Consider the following 17,060-nt stretch of genomic DNA (forward strand, 5'->3'; position numbering starts at 1 on the left):
AAGGCAAAACAAATACAAGTGAAAAAATGAGACATATCAAAGGAGTAAATGTATGAGAAGGTGTTTAACCTCAATAGTCATCCGAGAAATGCAAATTAAAGCCACAACGAGGGCTCAGTTGGTTAAGCGCCTGACTCTTGGTTTCACCTCAGGTCACGATTGCATGGTTCATGGGTTCGAGCCCTGTGTTGGGCTCTGCACTGACAGCGCAGAACCTGCTTGGGATTCTCTCCTTCCCTCTCTCTCTGCCCCTCCCCTGCTCTCTCTCTCTCAAAAAAAAAATAACAAACTTTAAAGCCACTATGAGATCCTGCTACACATCCACTAGAAAGGCTAAAATGTTTTAAAGATTAACAGTACCAAGAATTGATCAGGATGAGAAGCAATAGGAACTCTCATATAGTGCAGGTGAGAGTGTAAATTGTACAACCACTTTGGAAACCAGTTTGGCATTATTAACCAGAGCTGAACACTTATATACCCTATTGCAGGTTGTGGTAGAGAAAGAGATATAATGCTACCCAGATTCCCCTTCAAGGAAGGACATTCTGCACAGGTATGGGTAATGCACCAACAGATAGCCTCCAGCTGCCAGCTCCTTGAGGGTCTACATTATCTTCAGAGAGTTGCTCTGCCCAACGTCACACTCTTCCTAAGGTGAACGAGCAAGGCAGGAGCAATGCAGAACACATGAATGAGCGCTACTTGTTCCAAAGCTCTATACCAAATCAGCTCAAGCTTTGTCAGACTTGTATCACAGTTCATCTTTTTTCTCTGCTTAATCCTACTTCCTTCACCTTTCTTTCACAAATGTTAGTCCCTAATAAACATCTTGTACTCCATACTCCATCTCAGGCCTTACTTATGGAGAGCCCAACATGCAACACCTTTGACCTGGTAATTCCACCAGGATAATATACCCTAGAAAATAATCATTCATATGTGCACCAAAAGCCATACACAAGAATGTTCATAGCAGGTTTTATTTATAATAGCCAAATTCTTACAACCATTTAAATGTCCATTAACAGGAGAGTGAATGAATTGTATTCATACAATGGAATACTATACATCAGTGAAAATGACAGCTACATACAGATACATGCATGACATAATATTGAGTGAAATGAGCAAGACACGAAATCGTGCACACTGTTATGTCATTTATATAAATTTCAAAAACAGGCAAAGATATTTATGGCTGCATCTGTAAGGGGTAAAACTGTAAAGAAAAGCAACTAAATGATTATCATAGAAGTCAAGACAGTGGCTATGTACAGGGATGATCCTCAAAAATTTAAACAACTGGTCAGACACAAACCTTGACTAATCCAAACAGACAGAAGCTTTTATGCCTCATCAGATTATCCTGGCTCAGTACCAGCCCTGTTTTTTTTTTCTTCAACGTTTATTTATTTTTGGGACAGAGAGAGACAGAGCATGCACGGGGGAGGGTCAGAGAGAGAGGGAGACACAGAATCAGAAACAGGCTCCAGGCTCTGAGCCATCAGCCCAGAGCCTGACGCGGGGCTCGAACTTACGGACCGCGAGATCGTGACCTGGCTGAAGTCGGACGCTTAACCGACTGCGCCACCCAGGCGCCCCCCTTTTTTTTTTCTTCAACGTTTATTTATTTTTGGGACAGAGAGAGACAGAGCATGAACAGGGGAGGGGCAGAGAGAGAGGGAGACACAGAATCGGAAACAGGCTCCAGGCTCTGAGCCATCAGCCCAGAGCCAGTACCAGCCCTGGTTTAATTTTGGGTGGAAGAAGAAGAGGTGGTCAGAAAGAGAGGTATCAGGTTGAGGGGTGTCTTCCAAAATGCTAACAATGTTTGCTTTCTTTTCTTTTTCTATTAAAGACTTTATTTTTAAGTAATTTCTACACTCAACCTGGAACTTGAACCGTCGGCCCCGAGATCAAGAGGCACCCCAATGATGTTTGATTTCTTGACCTGGCTAGAGGTTACATGGGCATTCACTTTATAATCATTTGTTAAGCTGTACATATATATTTTATGTTCATCAAAAGAAGGAAAAAATAGGCATATTATGGAAAAATATAAATAAATGTTTTGTAAATGATTTACTTGAAAAAGTATAACAATAAAATGCTGAGGAGGTGGTGGGAGAGTAAAGAAACATCAGAGCTCATCATGTGCTTATTCGTTCTGTAGCAATATGATACAAGATAGACCTTGAAAAGTTCCAAGAAGTTCTATAAGAGGTACACAGAGACACTGTTGTTCAGAAGAGGGAGCATTCTTTTCCAGCTGAGGGGTGACAGGAGAAGAGCTTCAAGAGGAAGGACCATTTGAGGTGAGCATTGAAGAACAGAGAATATTCCAGCAGGTATAGTTGCAGAGGAGGTTGGGGAAAAGACAACATTAATGAGATGGAAATCGTACCATGTGATCAAGAAATTAAATAGTCAAATTGATTAAAGCAGCATTTCACAACTTGTTTTGATGCTTAACACCATTAGGAAAATTCTAAATCATGCATTATTTTCTGCAAGGGATAATTATATGTTCCACAGATACCTATCAAATAGCTACCATGCTAGGTGCTAGGTGCTAGGTGCTAGGTACACAGCCATAGCAAGAGAGAAAAGGTTCTTGAGCTTACACTGCCTATATTTAGACTTAATTTCTTTCTAGAGGCACCATTCTTCCTGAGAGCAGAAAACAATCTAGCCTTGTCCCCGTAAACTCAGTCAATTCATTGCTGTGTGTGTGTGTGTGTGTGTGTGTGCGTGTGTGTGTGTATCATTTCATGTTAAACTCAATCAGATTTAGGAGTTACCTCTTCCCTTCTTTACTCTCACGTTGATTTGGAACTCTAGAGTTTATGCAAGACTGAAATAGCAGTGGTGGGGAGGAGGTGTCTACTTCTAGGGCTCTTGATATATTCTGCACCATCCTTCCCTGGGATATACAGTCACCCTCTTATCCATCCCTACTGCCATTCATTAAGGCAGCTAACTCCCCATCAGGCCTCTAATGACACAGTCCCTACTGCTACCAAACGCTGCTTCCTCTCATCATGACCACAAGATCCCATCTTCTAAGTTCCCTTTTCCTACTTGCCTTCCTCTTCTCAGTTCTGAGGCTTTTATCCACTAGGGTAGAGTAATGGGGTGAGTAACATAACATATCTTCCCCAGCAAGTATTCTTCCTAAATCTGTCTTACACACTGGACTGAGGCATAAAACAATAACCTAAAAACCAAGAGAATGTTCTGTCCTTCTTTCATGATACCTGTGTTGGAGGTGAGACCAGTCTTATGTGTCACTGCCTGCCTCGAGAAGGGTCACAGGGTTGAGGATAGAAGGGAGCTTAAGTAATGCTCATAGATCATCCCACTAGATCTATCACAGTGTAGATTTTTTTCATAGTGGGCTCCATGCCCAACATGGGGCTTGAACTCATGACCCTGAGATTAAGAGTTGCATGCTCTACCAATTGAGCCAGCAGGCACCCCCACAGTGGATTAAATATCACAAATAGACAAAAAAAAAGTTGAATTTAGTCATAACCCTATTTTCTCTTTTCAGGTTTTTGAAGTATGTACTAGAGAAATCTTTACGTGCCATGTAAGAATTTTGATCAGATAAATGCAACTTATGGGTCCGATGATTATCACCTCGAGAATTTGTAGAATTTTTATCATTTTTACAGTCTGTGTTTCAACATCAACATCTCTCTAATTCTTTGTGGGTATATATTAACCAGCTTGTGACCATTAAAAAAAATTAACACTCTATAAAGGTTAAGACCGAGATGACAAGTTAGCAGTATTCAGCTGAATTATCAATGGAGTACCTGAATCATGAGCACACCAGTCTGATTGCCACTAACCACTGCACATGTTCAGTTCTTAAGAGAAACGCTGGGTAGAGCATAAGGTTTATAAAGAGTGGTCTTGGGAAGTAACTGGGAAGATATGTTCAGCACAGAATCCTTGGGGCCTTAAATGCCAGGCTAACTCTATATTCTTTCAGTTCAGCATCTCCAGAAGGAAAGTAGGCCTGGGCAATGCCAGACCTGGCTATGGGATTCTTGAAACAGAAAGGAGAGCCTGACCTAGCAGAAAGAAATAGGGGTGGAGGCAGAAGGAAATGAAGAAATTAGCTAGGGTGGGAATAAAGCAGCAAGTACCAAATTCTAAAAGAAATGAAAAGTACAAATGGAAATCTGTAAATAAAAATGAGCTCTTCTTTATGCCACTTTGTATGGAAAGCCAGATCTATGTTGGATTTGTGTATATGAAAAGTGAAGCTTTTCAACTAGCAGTGATTTAAAAATCAGTGAATCATTTATACCTCTGTTCAGCCTGCCTTTCAGCCTCTGGCTGCTGACTCACCTATGTGAAATCCTCCCCAGCCTCATCTATGTTAGGCAGGCCTGTTTCTGCCTTTGCAGGCCCTAAGCTCTCTCACTTGTGAAGGCTTCAGCCAGCATCATATTAAACATATTAAAATGCATCCACATCTTGCATTAAATATTTATATTTTTGTTATAAATTTTTGAAAGGGCTTTTGTAATTCTGCTTTGGAATTATTTGTCTGTGCATAACTAATTTAATTTATAATGGCTGTGATTTCTCCATAATTATTATGCATATTGGAAATTCTTGAGAAGTGAGAAGATCCAACCCAGAAATTGTTTTTAAAGACAGTGGATTTTTTAATAAATAGAAAATTGGGGTGCCTGGGTGGCTCAGTTAGTTAAATGTCTGACTCTCAATTTTGGCTCAGGTCAGGATCTCATGGCTCCGGAGATAGAGTCCCTGAAGCCCTGCTTCAGATTCTCTTTCTCCCTCTCTCCACCCCTCCCCCACTCACACTCATGCTTGCGTGCTTGCCTCTCTTTCTCTCTCTCAAGATACATAAGTAAACTTTAAAAAAATAAAAAAGAAAATGTAATAATGAACTTCATATGTTATATTTTGTAGCCATTTAATTAAATAATTATTTATAAGTTTTCTCATTTTCTTTTAGTATTTTATATTATTTTCTTAAGATCTCACTTTTTAAATTTTGTCTCTAAAAAGCCTGTAAGTTCTAAGCTCTTAGTTACAGTAGTATAATGTATAAAAGATAGGCACTGAGCACCAATTTAATTGTGTGTGTGTGTATGTTGTACATATATGGTGTGCATGTGTGTTGTCTGTGTATATTTGTGGTGGTGGTGAAGGTAGTGAGACTCATGTTTTCTTGAAGCTAGAGTTTCATTTAATTTTTTTAATGCTTATTTTTGAGAGACAGAGAGAGTGTGAGCAGTGGAGGGGCAGAGAGAGAGGGAGACACAGAATCTGAAGCAGGCTCCAGGCTCTGAGCTGTCAGCACGGAGCCTGACACAGGGCTCGAACCCATGAGCTGTGAGATCATGACCTGAGCCGAAGTTGGATGCTTAACCAACTGAGCCACCCAGGTGCCCCACTAGAGTTTCACTTATTTAAATTTTGTTCCACAGCCATTTAACTCTTTGCATTGAATGTCTCTTGCATCTAAATACAAATATAGGCTGTAAGACCTTTATTTAGTTAGGCACAATGCCATCTGATGATGATAGGTGAGAATGACCAGAGATATACACTAAGGGATTTGCTATAGAACTGACAAAACTTGAGTTATTGGATATGATAGATGAAGGGGAAACACGGTTCACCAATAAATCTGAAGTTTCAAACTTGGGTGACTAAACAATGATATCATTAACAACTGTAGCTAAGTCAGAAGGTGGTTGTGGCTAAAATAATGATTTTAGCCAACTTACAAAAATTACTTAACATATACAGAAGCATCTAAGTAACCATAGTCCCTGAAGTGATCCTAAAAAAATACAATAATTTGCTACAGTATCAGACCTAGGGGAATGATTGCATTCGTCAAGCTTGCCTTCATTCTCTCTGCTGGTCTTAGGCTGAGGGGATACATACCTTTACTTAACTTTGACTCCAGAATAAGCTATTTCAATGCATCCCAACTACCACTTTAAACTCCCTCACCCCATGACCTACTGCTTTGCCTGCTATACTAATTCCCAAGCTTAATGCACCTTCTTGGTATATTTTTACTACTCCCGCTTTTCAAAATCTGCCAAGCATTGCTACAGAAAGTTACAGACCCGTGCTGATTTGGACCACCATAGAAATTCATGTCATCTTCCTCCAATTGGGCTTTCTCTGTTGACCCTAAACACTTTATTAATTTTTATGGATTCACTGTCACTCTCCAACTGTGGCTGTTCCCTCCTTCTCCACCTTATTCAACTTCTCAAACCCTCTCTCTCAACTTCAGTTTCATCAAATTAAATGCGATAATACAGGTAGGGAAGTTACCATAATGCCTGGCACATAGAGGGTTCTAAATAAACACTTACTGTTAATACTGTTAATATTGAACGAACAGCATAATGTGTTTGGTTAAAAAGTTCCAACTCTGGGGTGCCTGCATGGCTCAGTCAGTTGAGCAGGTGACTCTTGGTCTCAGCTCAGGTCTTGATCTTGAGGTCGTGAGTTCAAGCCCCCTATTGGGCTCTGCACTGGGCATGAAGCCTACTTTAAAAAAAAAGTTCCAACTTCAGAGTCAGACTAACATTAACTTTGAATCTCGATTCTGACATTTACTAGTTAATGGGAAAGCTGCTAAACTTCTCTGAGTCTCATTTTTCTCACCTTTAAAATGGAAACAATAATATTACCACTTTACAGGGATTTAGTGAGGATTAAATGAAAATATGTATGTAAATCCATGTGGAGATTGTCACATGAGCATCAACATTAGCCACGAGGATTATTTTTGGTATTACTATTACAACATCCACTTACTATTTTTTGGGGGGGGAGAAAGTCATTGTCTCCCCTGTGAGAGACCACAGTTTTTAGTGACCTCACCTCAATATATTTCCATTTTTTCCCAACCTCTTATTTGTTTTATTTTAGAAAGGGAGAGAGAGCTCTTGTGAGTGCAAGTGGGGCAGAGGGGCAAAGGAAGAGAGAGAGAGAGAGAGAGAGAGAGAGAGAGAGAGAGAGAGAGAGAATGAGCAGGGGAGAGGGGCAGAGGGAGAGAGAGAGAATTCTAAGCAGTCTCCATGACCCTGGGATCATGACATGAGCTGAAATCAAGAGCCGGATGCTCAACCAACTGAGCCATCCTGGCGCCCTGGTGTGATATGAATTTTCAAATTTTGCCAAACCAATGGTTGTGAAATGCTATTGCATTCCTTTAATTTTCAATTTCTCTGAATAGTAATGAAGTGAAACTTCCTTTCTTGTCTTTATTGGCCATTTGGGTTTCTTTGACTATGAATTGCTTATTCATATATTTTGTCAATTTTTCTACCAGGTTTCTTTCTTTTTCTCACTGATTTATATCAGTTCTTATACATTCTGAACACTAATTCATTCATTACTTTAATTAATATTTTTCTAGTGTATACTTTGTTCCAAGAATGGTTGTAGGTGCTGGGAATGCAGTTATGAACAAAACAGACAAAATCTCTGCCCTCATGGAACTTATATTCTAGTGGAGGAAGGTAAACAATAAACAAGATCAATAAGTAAAATATAGGATAATGGATAGTGATGAATCCTATGGGGGGAAAAATGAATGTGGAAGATGAATGAAGCTGCATGTTTCAGTAGAAATGGATAAGGAGATTGTTGAATTGCAATGTTAAATGAAGATGTCTAGGAAGGCCTCACTGAGAATGTGTCATTTGAACAAAGACCCAAAGGAGGTGAGAGGCCAGGCAGAGTAAACAGCAAGTCCAAAGGCCCTGAAGCAATAGTGTACCTAGAAAGTTCTAGGAATAACAAGGAGCAGTGTGACTAAGCAGAGTGAGTTGCAGAGTGTGGTGGGAGAGAAATAGGTAAGATGATGACAAGTAGAAGTGTAGAACTTCATAGGTTATCCTTTGTCAGTTATATGCATCAAAAATATCTTCTCCCAGTATGTGGCTTGTCTTTTAACATGTTTATGTTGTCTTGAAGCACATGCATTTTGAAATTTAATGTAGTTAAATGTATCTATTGATTCCTTTATTGTTTGCACTATCTGGTGTCTTAAAGAGCCATTCTCATTCCCTATTCCCAGCTCATAAAGATATTCTCCTATTTTCTTCGGAAAGCTGTAAAATTTTGCTTTTTCACATTTGGATCTTGAATCAACATGGGATTGAAATTTTCCTCTATGGTATGAGGTAGGGATCTAGTTTTATCTTTTTTTTTCTTTTTTTTTTTTTAAATTTTTTTTTCAACGTTTTTTATTTATTTTTGGGACAGAGAGAGACAGAGCATGAACGGGGGAGGGGCAGAGAGAGAGGGAGACACAGAATCGGAAACAGGCTCCAGGCTCCGAGCCATCAGCCCAGAGCCTGACGCGGGGCTCGAACTCACGGACCGCGAGATCGTGACCTGGCTGAAGTCGGACGCTTAACTGACTGCGCCACCCAGGCGCCCAGGGATCTAGTTTTATTATTTTCTATAGTGATGATCAGGAGTCCCAGCATCATTTAGTGAATCCATTCTTCTCCCATTGATTTGAAATGCCACATACGTTGCATATCAACTTTCCATATATGTGTGGGTCTGTTTGGGGCTCTGTATTCTGTTCTATGGGTCTGAGCAGCTCCACTCCACACTGTTTTAATTACTATAGATTTAAGATCAGTCTTGCTATTTAGTCCAGTGTAGATTCTTGAACAAGTAAAAAATACAATTGAAACATTACTCTGAGAAGAATGTTGTTATGATTATCAACAGAGTAAAATGATCAAAGGAGATATCACAAGAGCTAACAAAGTGAATGGTGGTACAGATGGCGAGAAAACAAGGAATCTGAAAGTAACTCCAAAGAAAATATTAATAACCTTTGTTGACGGATTAGATACAGAGGAATTAGGAGAGAGGAAGAAAGCATATGGCTTCGAAGTTTCAAGCCTGAGTGGCAGTGTGAAATGACGAGTTAGTTTTGTCATCCAGTGTTGTGTTAACGATGGGGTGTATTAGGCAAGGGGTCTGAGCTAAGGGAAGTGTATTTGGTCGTTGTCTGCTTAGAGATGACCTGGAGGGGGTGCAAAGGAAGACAAAGGTCTGAGCTTTGAGGATTTGTCCGACGATTTCGGTGGTGGAAGGAAGAAGAGGAAGGGGAGAACATCTGAGAGGTAGAATTAACCAACACGGCGCGTTCTAACTGTAATAAGGATTTTTTTTACTGGATGATGTGGGTCCTATTGGCCCAACACATTTGAGTTTTCCCACAGGTATGGCTGTGTTTTGTTTCTGTGGCAATCTTCAAAATCCACAGAATAATTCTGGTGTCACAGGCAGCATTTAAAACGCACTCCTCCTTGGACCTGGTAGAGACGCCCGCGTCCGTCGGTCTCTCGCTGCAGTTCCGCAGGTTGGCCGCAGGGGGCGAAATCTGCGGCGGCCTGGAAAACTGACGGGGGCGCAAGGCGCCGCTCTCTCTCGGGTCAGGCTCTCGGTTCTCGGCTCGGCTCCCGGCTCCCGGCTCCCGACTCCCGGCGCCCGGCGCCTGGTGCCCGGTGCTCTGCGCGGAGTTGTTCCTCAAACAGCGCGCAACCAAGGGCGGTGGGATCCGCCCGCAGTCCGCAGCCCCACTGAGCCCGGAGGCCGCCGGGATGGAGCCGCCGCTCCCGGTCGGAGCCCAGCCCCTTGCCGTATCCACCAGAGGGAAGGGGGAGGGGAGGCCGCGCAGGGCGGGAGGGGCGGGGGTCGGAGGGACTGCGGAACGCGGCAGAGGGGTGGGTGGTCGGTCGGACTCAGAGGCAGAGCCGAGCCGAGGAGGGGGGCCGGCGCGGGAGGCGATGCCTTGGGCACCCAGGAGGGCGGGCAGAGGGGCGGGAGCCTCCCTCCACCCCGCACCGCGCCACCCCTCCCCGGCCGCGCTTCTGGAGGAGACCCTTGACTGTCGCCCACATACTGTTGAGGGTATGGAGATGAAGGGTGCTCTCCGGGAGCCCTGCTTCCTGACGCTAGCCCAAAGGAACGGGCAATATGAGTAAGTAACCACCTGATTCCCACGGAGGAGGGGAGCCTGCCATTACCTCCTAACCCCAAACCGCGACAAGCCGCCCACTCTCCGTCCACTGAGGCAGCGTGGGCAACAGGTTCAGGCCCAGGTGTGAAGTGTGAGTGCTGTAGCCATGGGGCTTTGTCCCCAACTCTCAAGCCGCTAGGTCGCTCCTGGCAGTGTGGCTCAGTGGAAGGACTCAACAGGCGGGCGTTGAAGCAGGAAGCCTGGGTTTTTAGTTCCTGCCTCTGCAACTGGCATGTGTTGTGTAATCTTGGGCAAGTCAACAATGATTTCTGGGCCTTGGTGTCCTCATCGGTCAAATGAAAACATTAACTGCCTTACCTTATAGACTTTGAAGTTGCAACTGGTGGAATAATAAATAAATGCAAAAGCGGTTTGCAAAAAGTAAAAGTGTTGTAGAAGAGCTGCATTGTTAACCTTACAGAAGTGCCTTTTCTTAACCCATTCAACTGGTTCCTCCTGTCGCCCTACTCCCTTATTTCACTTGCTTGCAGGCATATTCATTAATTCAGTAATGGTTTAGTGTAAGCCAGTAACTGCCTCACTTATTGACTTGACTGTTAGAAAAAGTAACGAAACGTGTAGAAATATAAACAGCATTTGGCAGTGTATCAGTGTGTGTTACTTTCCATTCTGCCTTGCATATATAGGAGCTCAGTAAATACTGTTGACTGGTTGAATAAAAGATTATTTTGATAAGCTATCACTATAGCTGCTGATCTCACTCCCTTTCCACTAATGCCTCATCTTAAAAGTATCCATGGTGACCATTACATACATAGCATAGGCCCTATCGCTCTGTGCCCAATTCACCTCCCTTGGGTCTTCTGTTGGTTTCTTGACATCGGAGTTTAAAAATCGGTGATTTTTAAATCCTGCTTTCTCCCAACATTGGATTCGGCCAATTTTTCTCGGTCCCTGCTTTTAGATCTTACAGACTCAGTCTGGGTCTATGCTGTCGAATTTACACAGAAGAAATTCCCACTGACCTAGCCTGCCCTTTTCTTGAGACTCTTGCTGCCACTCTAACTGGACAACAGCAGGGCCTATGAAGTGGTTCTTCCTTAGGTCCTGCTTGGTCAGTTCTGTTGATGTGGTAAATTGATGTTATTTTCCCCAGATTTCATCAAACACTGAAAGACCAGTTGAATAGTAAATTCAACAGAAAAGTGAATTGAAAAGTGGAATACCACTGCCACTTCCAAAGGCTAGAATGGGGTGGAGAGATGTGACCCTTGAATAAATCAGTAAATGTTTTACATCTTGGTTTCCTCTTCTGTAAAAACAATGTTTTGAGGATTAAATAAAATAGCTACATTGTTGAGATGACCACAGCCTCAGATATGGTTCCTTGGTTTGATAGGGTTGGAGCTCTAGTTAGCTAATAGGGGAGTGAGCAGCTGGCCTTGAGATGAATGCCTCATTCTGTCTTGCCTCATGTGGTAGGAGAACTGGTAAACTCGGAGTGATAGCTCTATTTGTGTCCTCTCCACAAAGAAATGAAAGTTTTATGTTCCATATCTGTTTGAGTTAAGGGGGTATAGCAACAACTGAGACTTAATTGGCTTGGTGTGTGCCAGGTACTCTTCTGAGCACTTTCCATGAATTAGTTCATTTAACCCTCATGTCAGGGTTACTGTAGAATTGTGATATTATCACCATCACCCCCATTTTCTAGATACAGAAATTGAGGCACAGAGAGATTAAGTCACTTGTTCATAGTTAGGAAGTAGCATACCTGAGATTTGAACACATGTAACATTTCAGAATGACACCGTTTGAGAAGTTTCTTTTGAAATCATTTATTGGAGATACCGACTATTGTCATACCATCTATAATCCTCACATTCTTGTCTCATGGGTACCTTCTCTGACTTGGGCTCTTCTCACAACTTTTTTCCTTTGGTCTTTTTATTCTAGAACTTGAAGTCTGTTTTAGTATTTAGTACTGTAGTTCCTGCTGTCAACCTGCTGTCAATAGGAGAAATTTAGTTGAGAGAGTAAAATTACAATTGAAAATAAGGGTTTTTTTCAAGGAGACTGGATTATGATGCAACCTGTTTCATCTTTAACCTTCCTTGAACAAATCAAAGTATTTCCTAGAATAATGCTGAGTCTGCATTCAAAATTTGTTACTCTTTTCTGTTTGACAACACTCAAGTTCTAATTTCCATTGTTTTGTCATATACCTATTATTTTTCATCTTTCTGTTCTGAAAGTAATGATTACATTTAGGAAGAATTTTTTAAAAAAATTTTTAAGTAGGCTCCATGCCCAATATGGAGCTTGAACTCATGACCCTGAGACCAAGAGTCGTATGCTCTACTGACTGAGCCAGCCATGAACTCCAGAAGAATTTTTATACTTATTCTTAACCCTGTTCTTGCTACAATTTATTTAGTGACTAACACATGGTAGATATTGTGGAATTGACTTAAATTCCAAGTTGATCTTTGTTTTGTGATGGATTTTTTGGGGGGAGGTTGCATTTTTAAATTGAGATATAATTGACATATATTAGTTTCAAGTGCACAACACAATGATTCAATATTTGTATATATTGTGAAATGACCACAGTAAGGCTCCTTAACATCCATCACCATACATAGTTACAGATTTTTTTCTTATGATGAGAACTTTTGAGATCTACTCTCTTAGCACCTTTCAAATATACAGTACAGTATTATTGATTGTAGTCACCATGCTATACATTACATCCCCATGACTTATTTATTTTATAACTGGAAGTTTGAGCCTTTTGACCCCCTCCATCCATTTCACCTACCCCCCACCTCTAACCACCACCTATCCTCTGTATCTATGATTTTGGTTTTTTGGTTTTGTTTTGTTTTTAGATTCTACATATAAGTGAGATCATATGATATTTGTCTTTTTCTACCTTATTTCACTTAGAATAATGCCCTCAAGGTCCATCTATGTTGTCCCTTTTGTGAGGGCTTTTAACAGTACAACCTAGTTCAAGCTTTAACTGCTAATATCAAACACTGTCTTTTTAGTCATTTCTTGGAGATTGTATTGGTTTGTGTTCATTTTCCCCAAAGTAAGCTCTTCCTCCTTCACTCTTGCTTTTTATCTAGTTTCTGATCTCCATCTGGGTTTATAGGACTCTGCTTGACTCATGAATTTTGCACATTGAAAGGAGCCTGCCCCATATTCCTCTAGTCACCTTAAAATATGAACCCCTACAGATTAGGCATGCAGAATCAGAGCAGAAAGACAGCATTAATACTTTTATTTCCCTTAGTTCTATCTGAGCAATTCCTTTCCCCATGTGATCTCCTTTAAAGTTAATACATTTGAAAAAAATTCAAAAAGCTAAAACAAGCCCCTGAGAATACATCAAACTAGAAATAAAGCCCTTCAAAACAACGACATTTTTTAATGTCAGGTTGAACAAATTATATTTAGAAATTTATCTCTGTTTATAGCTTAGTGAAACTGGTTCATTGATTCAACCAATATTTATTGAGCATCTCTTAGGCAGGAGGCAAACTGAATATGATAGGGTCTTTGTTTTCAAGGAGCTCAAATCAATGAAGGAAATAAATATAACTGCAATGAAGGGTGTAAATGCTCTAGTAGAGGGGCAAACAAAGGGGACCAAACAAAGGGGACTGCTTCTGCTTGGGGGAATTAGGAAAAGCTGCAAAGAGGAGGTGATATTTGAGCTGGGTCTCGGAAAGAATAGAAGAGTGTTCCTGGCAAAAAGAACCACCTGAAGACTGCTTGATTTGGGGAAGCTAGGAGATGTTCAGAATGGTCGTTTTACCAGTAGGTCATACCTTGATCCTGGGCCACTAAGGATAAGCAGTAAATGAAAATTAATATTTCAGGAGTACCTAGGAATTTAGAAGTCCTTCGTTTCATACTGGGAGGCCAAATCAGTTATGTTTACCTAGAAATACCAGCATGAAGTTGGAAACCATAGTAAAACACAAGGAATATAAGGCACTGGTTGTGATATCTGCTGCCTTGGTCACAGGTTATGTTAACTGATCCAGCTGGCTGGGCACCTCTTCTTCTCCATGAACCTGTATAGTCGTTTGAAGAGATAGAGCCATTCTTTGGTAAAAGCCAGAGGAATATAATCTGAAAGCTAATTTATGAAATTTCTAATTCACTTATTCAGCAAACTTGAGTGACTGCTATGTGCCAGGCCCTGTGATAGTTGCTAGAAATACTATGGTGAAAATGCAATCATAAGTCTGCCCTCATGGCATTCACACCTAGCTATTCTTTGCTCTAGTATACATACTCTGAAGGTGTATGCACTATAATCCTTGCTTTTGAGATTGTAAGCTGTTTTTAGGACATAGACTATTATATATTCTTTATGGCATAGGACAGTGTGGGTATTCAGATACCGATCGTCACTAACATTCTCTTAGATCTCGAGTGATATCTCACTGTCATGATGCTCAGATCCAGGAAATATATGAGATATAGTAAGTAATATGAGATATAGTAAGTCTAATAAATATGGACCAGATTTGTGTAACAACACAGCAGTATATTTTGTTGTTAAATGTTTGGGTTTTTCAGTAGCCATTCGTTGATGCCTTCTTCTGTTTCCTAGGTTAATAATCCAGTTGCGCGAGAAGGAACAGCATGTTCAAGATATCATTCCTATAAATAGCCACTTTAGATGCGTTCAAGGTACTAGCTTTAATTGCCTAGCTAGTTTTACAGTGTTTTTCCTTAGTCGTTCGTGCATTGTCTAATACCATACATACTTAAATATGTCACTGCACATAAAATGAAATGTATTAGTCTTTGCATAAAGTGATAACATTACTAAGCTACCATTGAGAACATGGTAAATACTTTGTCTATGAGTGCTGAAGGGCTATACTGAAATATGTATAGACTCACCTGCTTCCCTGGCTGGGTGTTAGAGATGTATGTAGTCTCTTACCTATGTAGGTAGTCTTTTATGCTTATGGACTTCTATGTGGATTTAAATGACATTCTTGGTTTAACAAACACACTGCTCATTGTAAAGTATCAAGGTCACTGGATTCACACACATTCAGTACTTTCTCCCCACACTGTTTGAAGTTAAAACATTTGGCAACATGCCTTACCAGATTTTAATACCTTACACTCAATTGTGCTGATTCTCAGACCTTGATGTTGGTGAATCATACTCCAGAGAGGACATATTTGGCTTCGTGCCCTCAAATTTGGGGACAGAGAACAGAAAATCTGTTGTTTCATCTGCTACAATGAGACTCAAAATTTTGGAGCTTTGTGTGGGAAGTGTTGCTTCTGTCGTCTCACATTGCTGTAGAAGGAAAATTGATTACTAGAGAACAAACGCATTATGTTTCCAGTAGGTTCATTGGCTTTGTCAGAAAGAAACATTCTGTATCAGCTGTAGCTTCTTGAAAAACTTGAATCTTACCTTGCATGGATTCTTTTTTAAACTACATTGAAGTTTTTTTAATCACAGAAGTAATATGTATACTGTAGAAAGTTTGGAAAGAACAGAAAAGTATACAGAAAATAAGTACATTCCCATCCTTCAGGAACAAACACATAACATTTTCCCTTTTTTTTTTTTTTTTTTTACACATGTAACTTTCAGGGTGGGCAGAACTCACACTATATGTAGTTTTTTGTCTGTTCTGCATGCCATCATATTATGAGTGCTTTTCCATGCTATAAATAGGTAGTGTACTATTCCATTTTATGAATAGCCTATAATGTAAGTATTCCCGTGTTTGACATTTGAGTTATTTTTTGCTAGTTTAAATAGTAATGTGATGAATATCTCTGTACATAAATCTTCTTGCACATCTCGTATTAGGATTTATTCCTGTAAGTAGAAATACTAAGTGGGTATGACTTTTTAAGACAACATTGTATTGAGAATTAAAAACAACAGTCTCCACATTGTGTAGAAGAGTGAAATAGCCGTTTAGCCTGACCTGTGTGAGAGTTACATGTTGAACAAGGCACTTGCCTGCCATAGTAAGTTGCTGTGGTCACTTTACTTTTCATGAGGTAGTACCCTTTATTACATACCCAGCCCTTTAAGGAGGAGAAAAACTAAAGAACACAACTTTAGGTTTTCGCATCCTATTAACCCTCTACCTTTTTGTACTACTTCTACAGTCTCTTTAACTCTCTTTCTCTTAGTATTGTTTTTAATAAGAAATATAAGGTAGATTGTTAGATTGGAATCTAAGAAAATATGTGTGTGCACACATAGTCGTTCCCCATAACAAATCTAGAATGGCTACCTCCTTGAGTTTTCACATCCTTTGTTTCCCAGCCTGTGCATCCATTTTGATAAGTCTATAAATACTTGGGTTTTAAGGAATTAAAGTTACTGAAGAACAGTGGGGAACTTAAAGTACTATGTCCTGATTCACTATTGTCTGTTGATTCATCATGCTAGTAAGGATATTGAGGCTATTTTTTTAATATTAGACTACTTAGTTCCTTACCATAGCTTCTGTAGTAACTGAATAATGCAGCCAAATATGCAATCTGGGCTTCTGAAGGAGCTAGAAAAGGCTGAGGCTACTCCATCTGGCCAAGGTAGATCCAGACTAATCCTAAGGAGTCAGTACCCAGAGTTCAACTAGCCAGGAGGGTCTTACAGGTGCTGTTGGCCAAATCCAGGGAAGTCCGAGAGGAAGAGATGGGTTGGATCTAGACACTGGAGCTAAGGAAAGAAGTTCAGGACAGCCAGGGGAGGGGAGAAAACCGAGCTCTGAACTACAGAGACTGTGCTTTGCCCTCTTTTATACTTCCTTGTTGGGTGTGGTAGACCCGACCCAGGTATTAAATTGTAGCCTGAAGGTAAAGAACTGAAGGTATTCTCTGATCCTAAACATGGCAAAGGCTGAAGAAAGGAGATTGCTGGAAGTTTTCAGAGACTAGGTCCAAGTTAAGAAAATAATTCACTTCTGGGCCTTTGGGGTCACTTTCTTGACTTTTTATAAGAATTATCTAGGGACACCTG

The 17,060-nt window shown here is 40.6% G+C and overlaps 1 protein-coding gene across 5 annotated transcripts in view; it reads left to right on the forward strand.

Annotated features, from left to right (window-relative positions):
- The first annotated feature begins 2,293 nt into the window (after nucleotides 1-2,293).
- Nucleotides 2,294-17,060, forward strand: part of OCRL (OCRL inositol polyphosphate-5-phosphatase) — a 58,027-nt gene continuing 43,260 nt past the window's right edge. For 3 of the 5 annotated variants that reach the window (XM_019824260.2, XM_019824261.2, XM_023248838.2), the window contains exons 1-3: nucleotides 9,464-9,689; nucleotides 9,951-10,030; nucleotides 14,664-14,743. In XM_019824260.2, coding sequence (XP_019679819.1) covers nucleotides 9,651-9,689; nucleotides 9,951-10,030; nucleotides 14,664-14,743 — 199 coding nt within the window. In that variant the 5' untranslated portion in view covers nucleotides 9,464-9,650. Of the gene's footprint in view, nucleotides 2,319-9,463; nucleotides 9,690-9,950; nucleotides 10,031-14,663; nucleotides 14,744-17,060 lie in introns of those variants that run through there. The other 2 variants (XM_023248839.2, XM_045050595.1) reach the window with 2 other exon arrangements.

This window comes from Felis catus, chromosome X, assembly GCF_018350175.1.
Source record: "Felis catus isolate Fca126 chromosome X, F.catus_Fca126_mat1.0, whole genome shotgun sequence".
Classification (NCBI taxonomy): Eukaryota; Metazoa; Chordata; class Mammalia; order Carnivora; family Felidae; genus Felis; species Felis catus.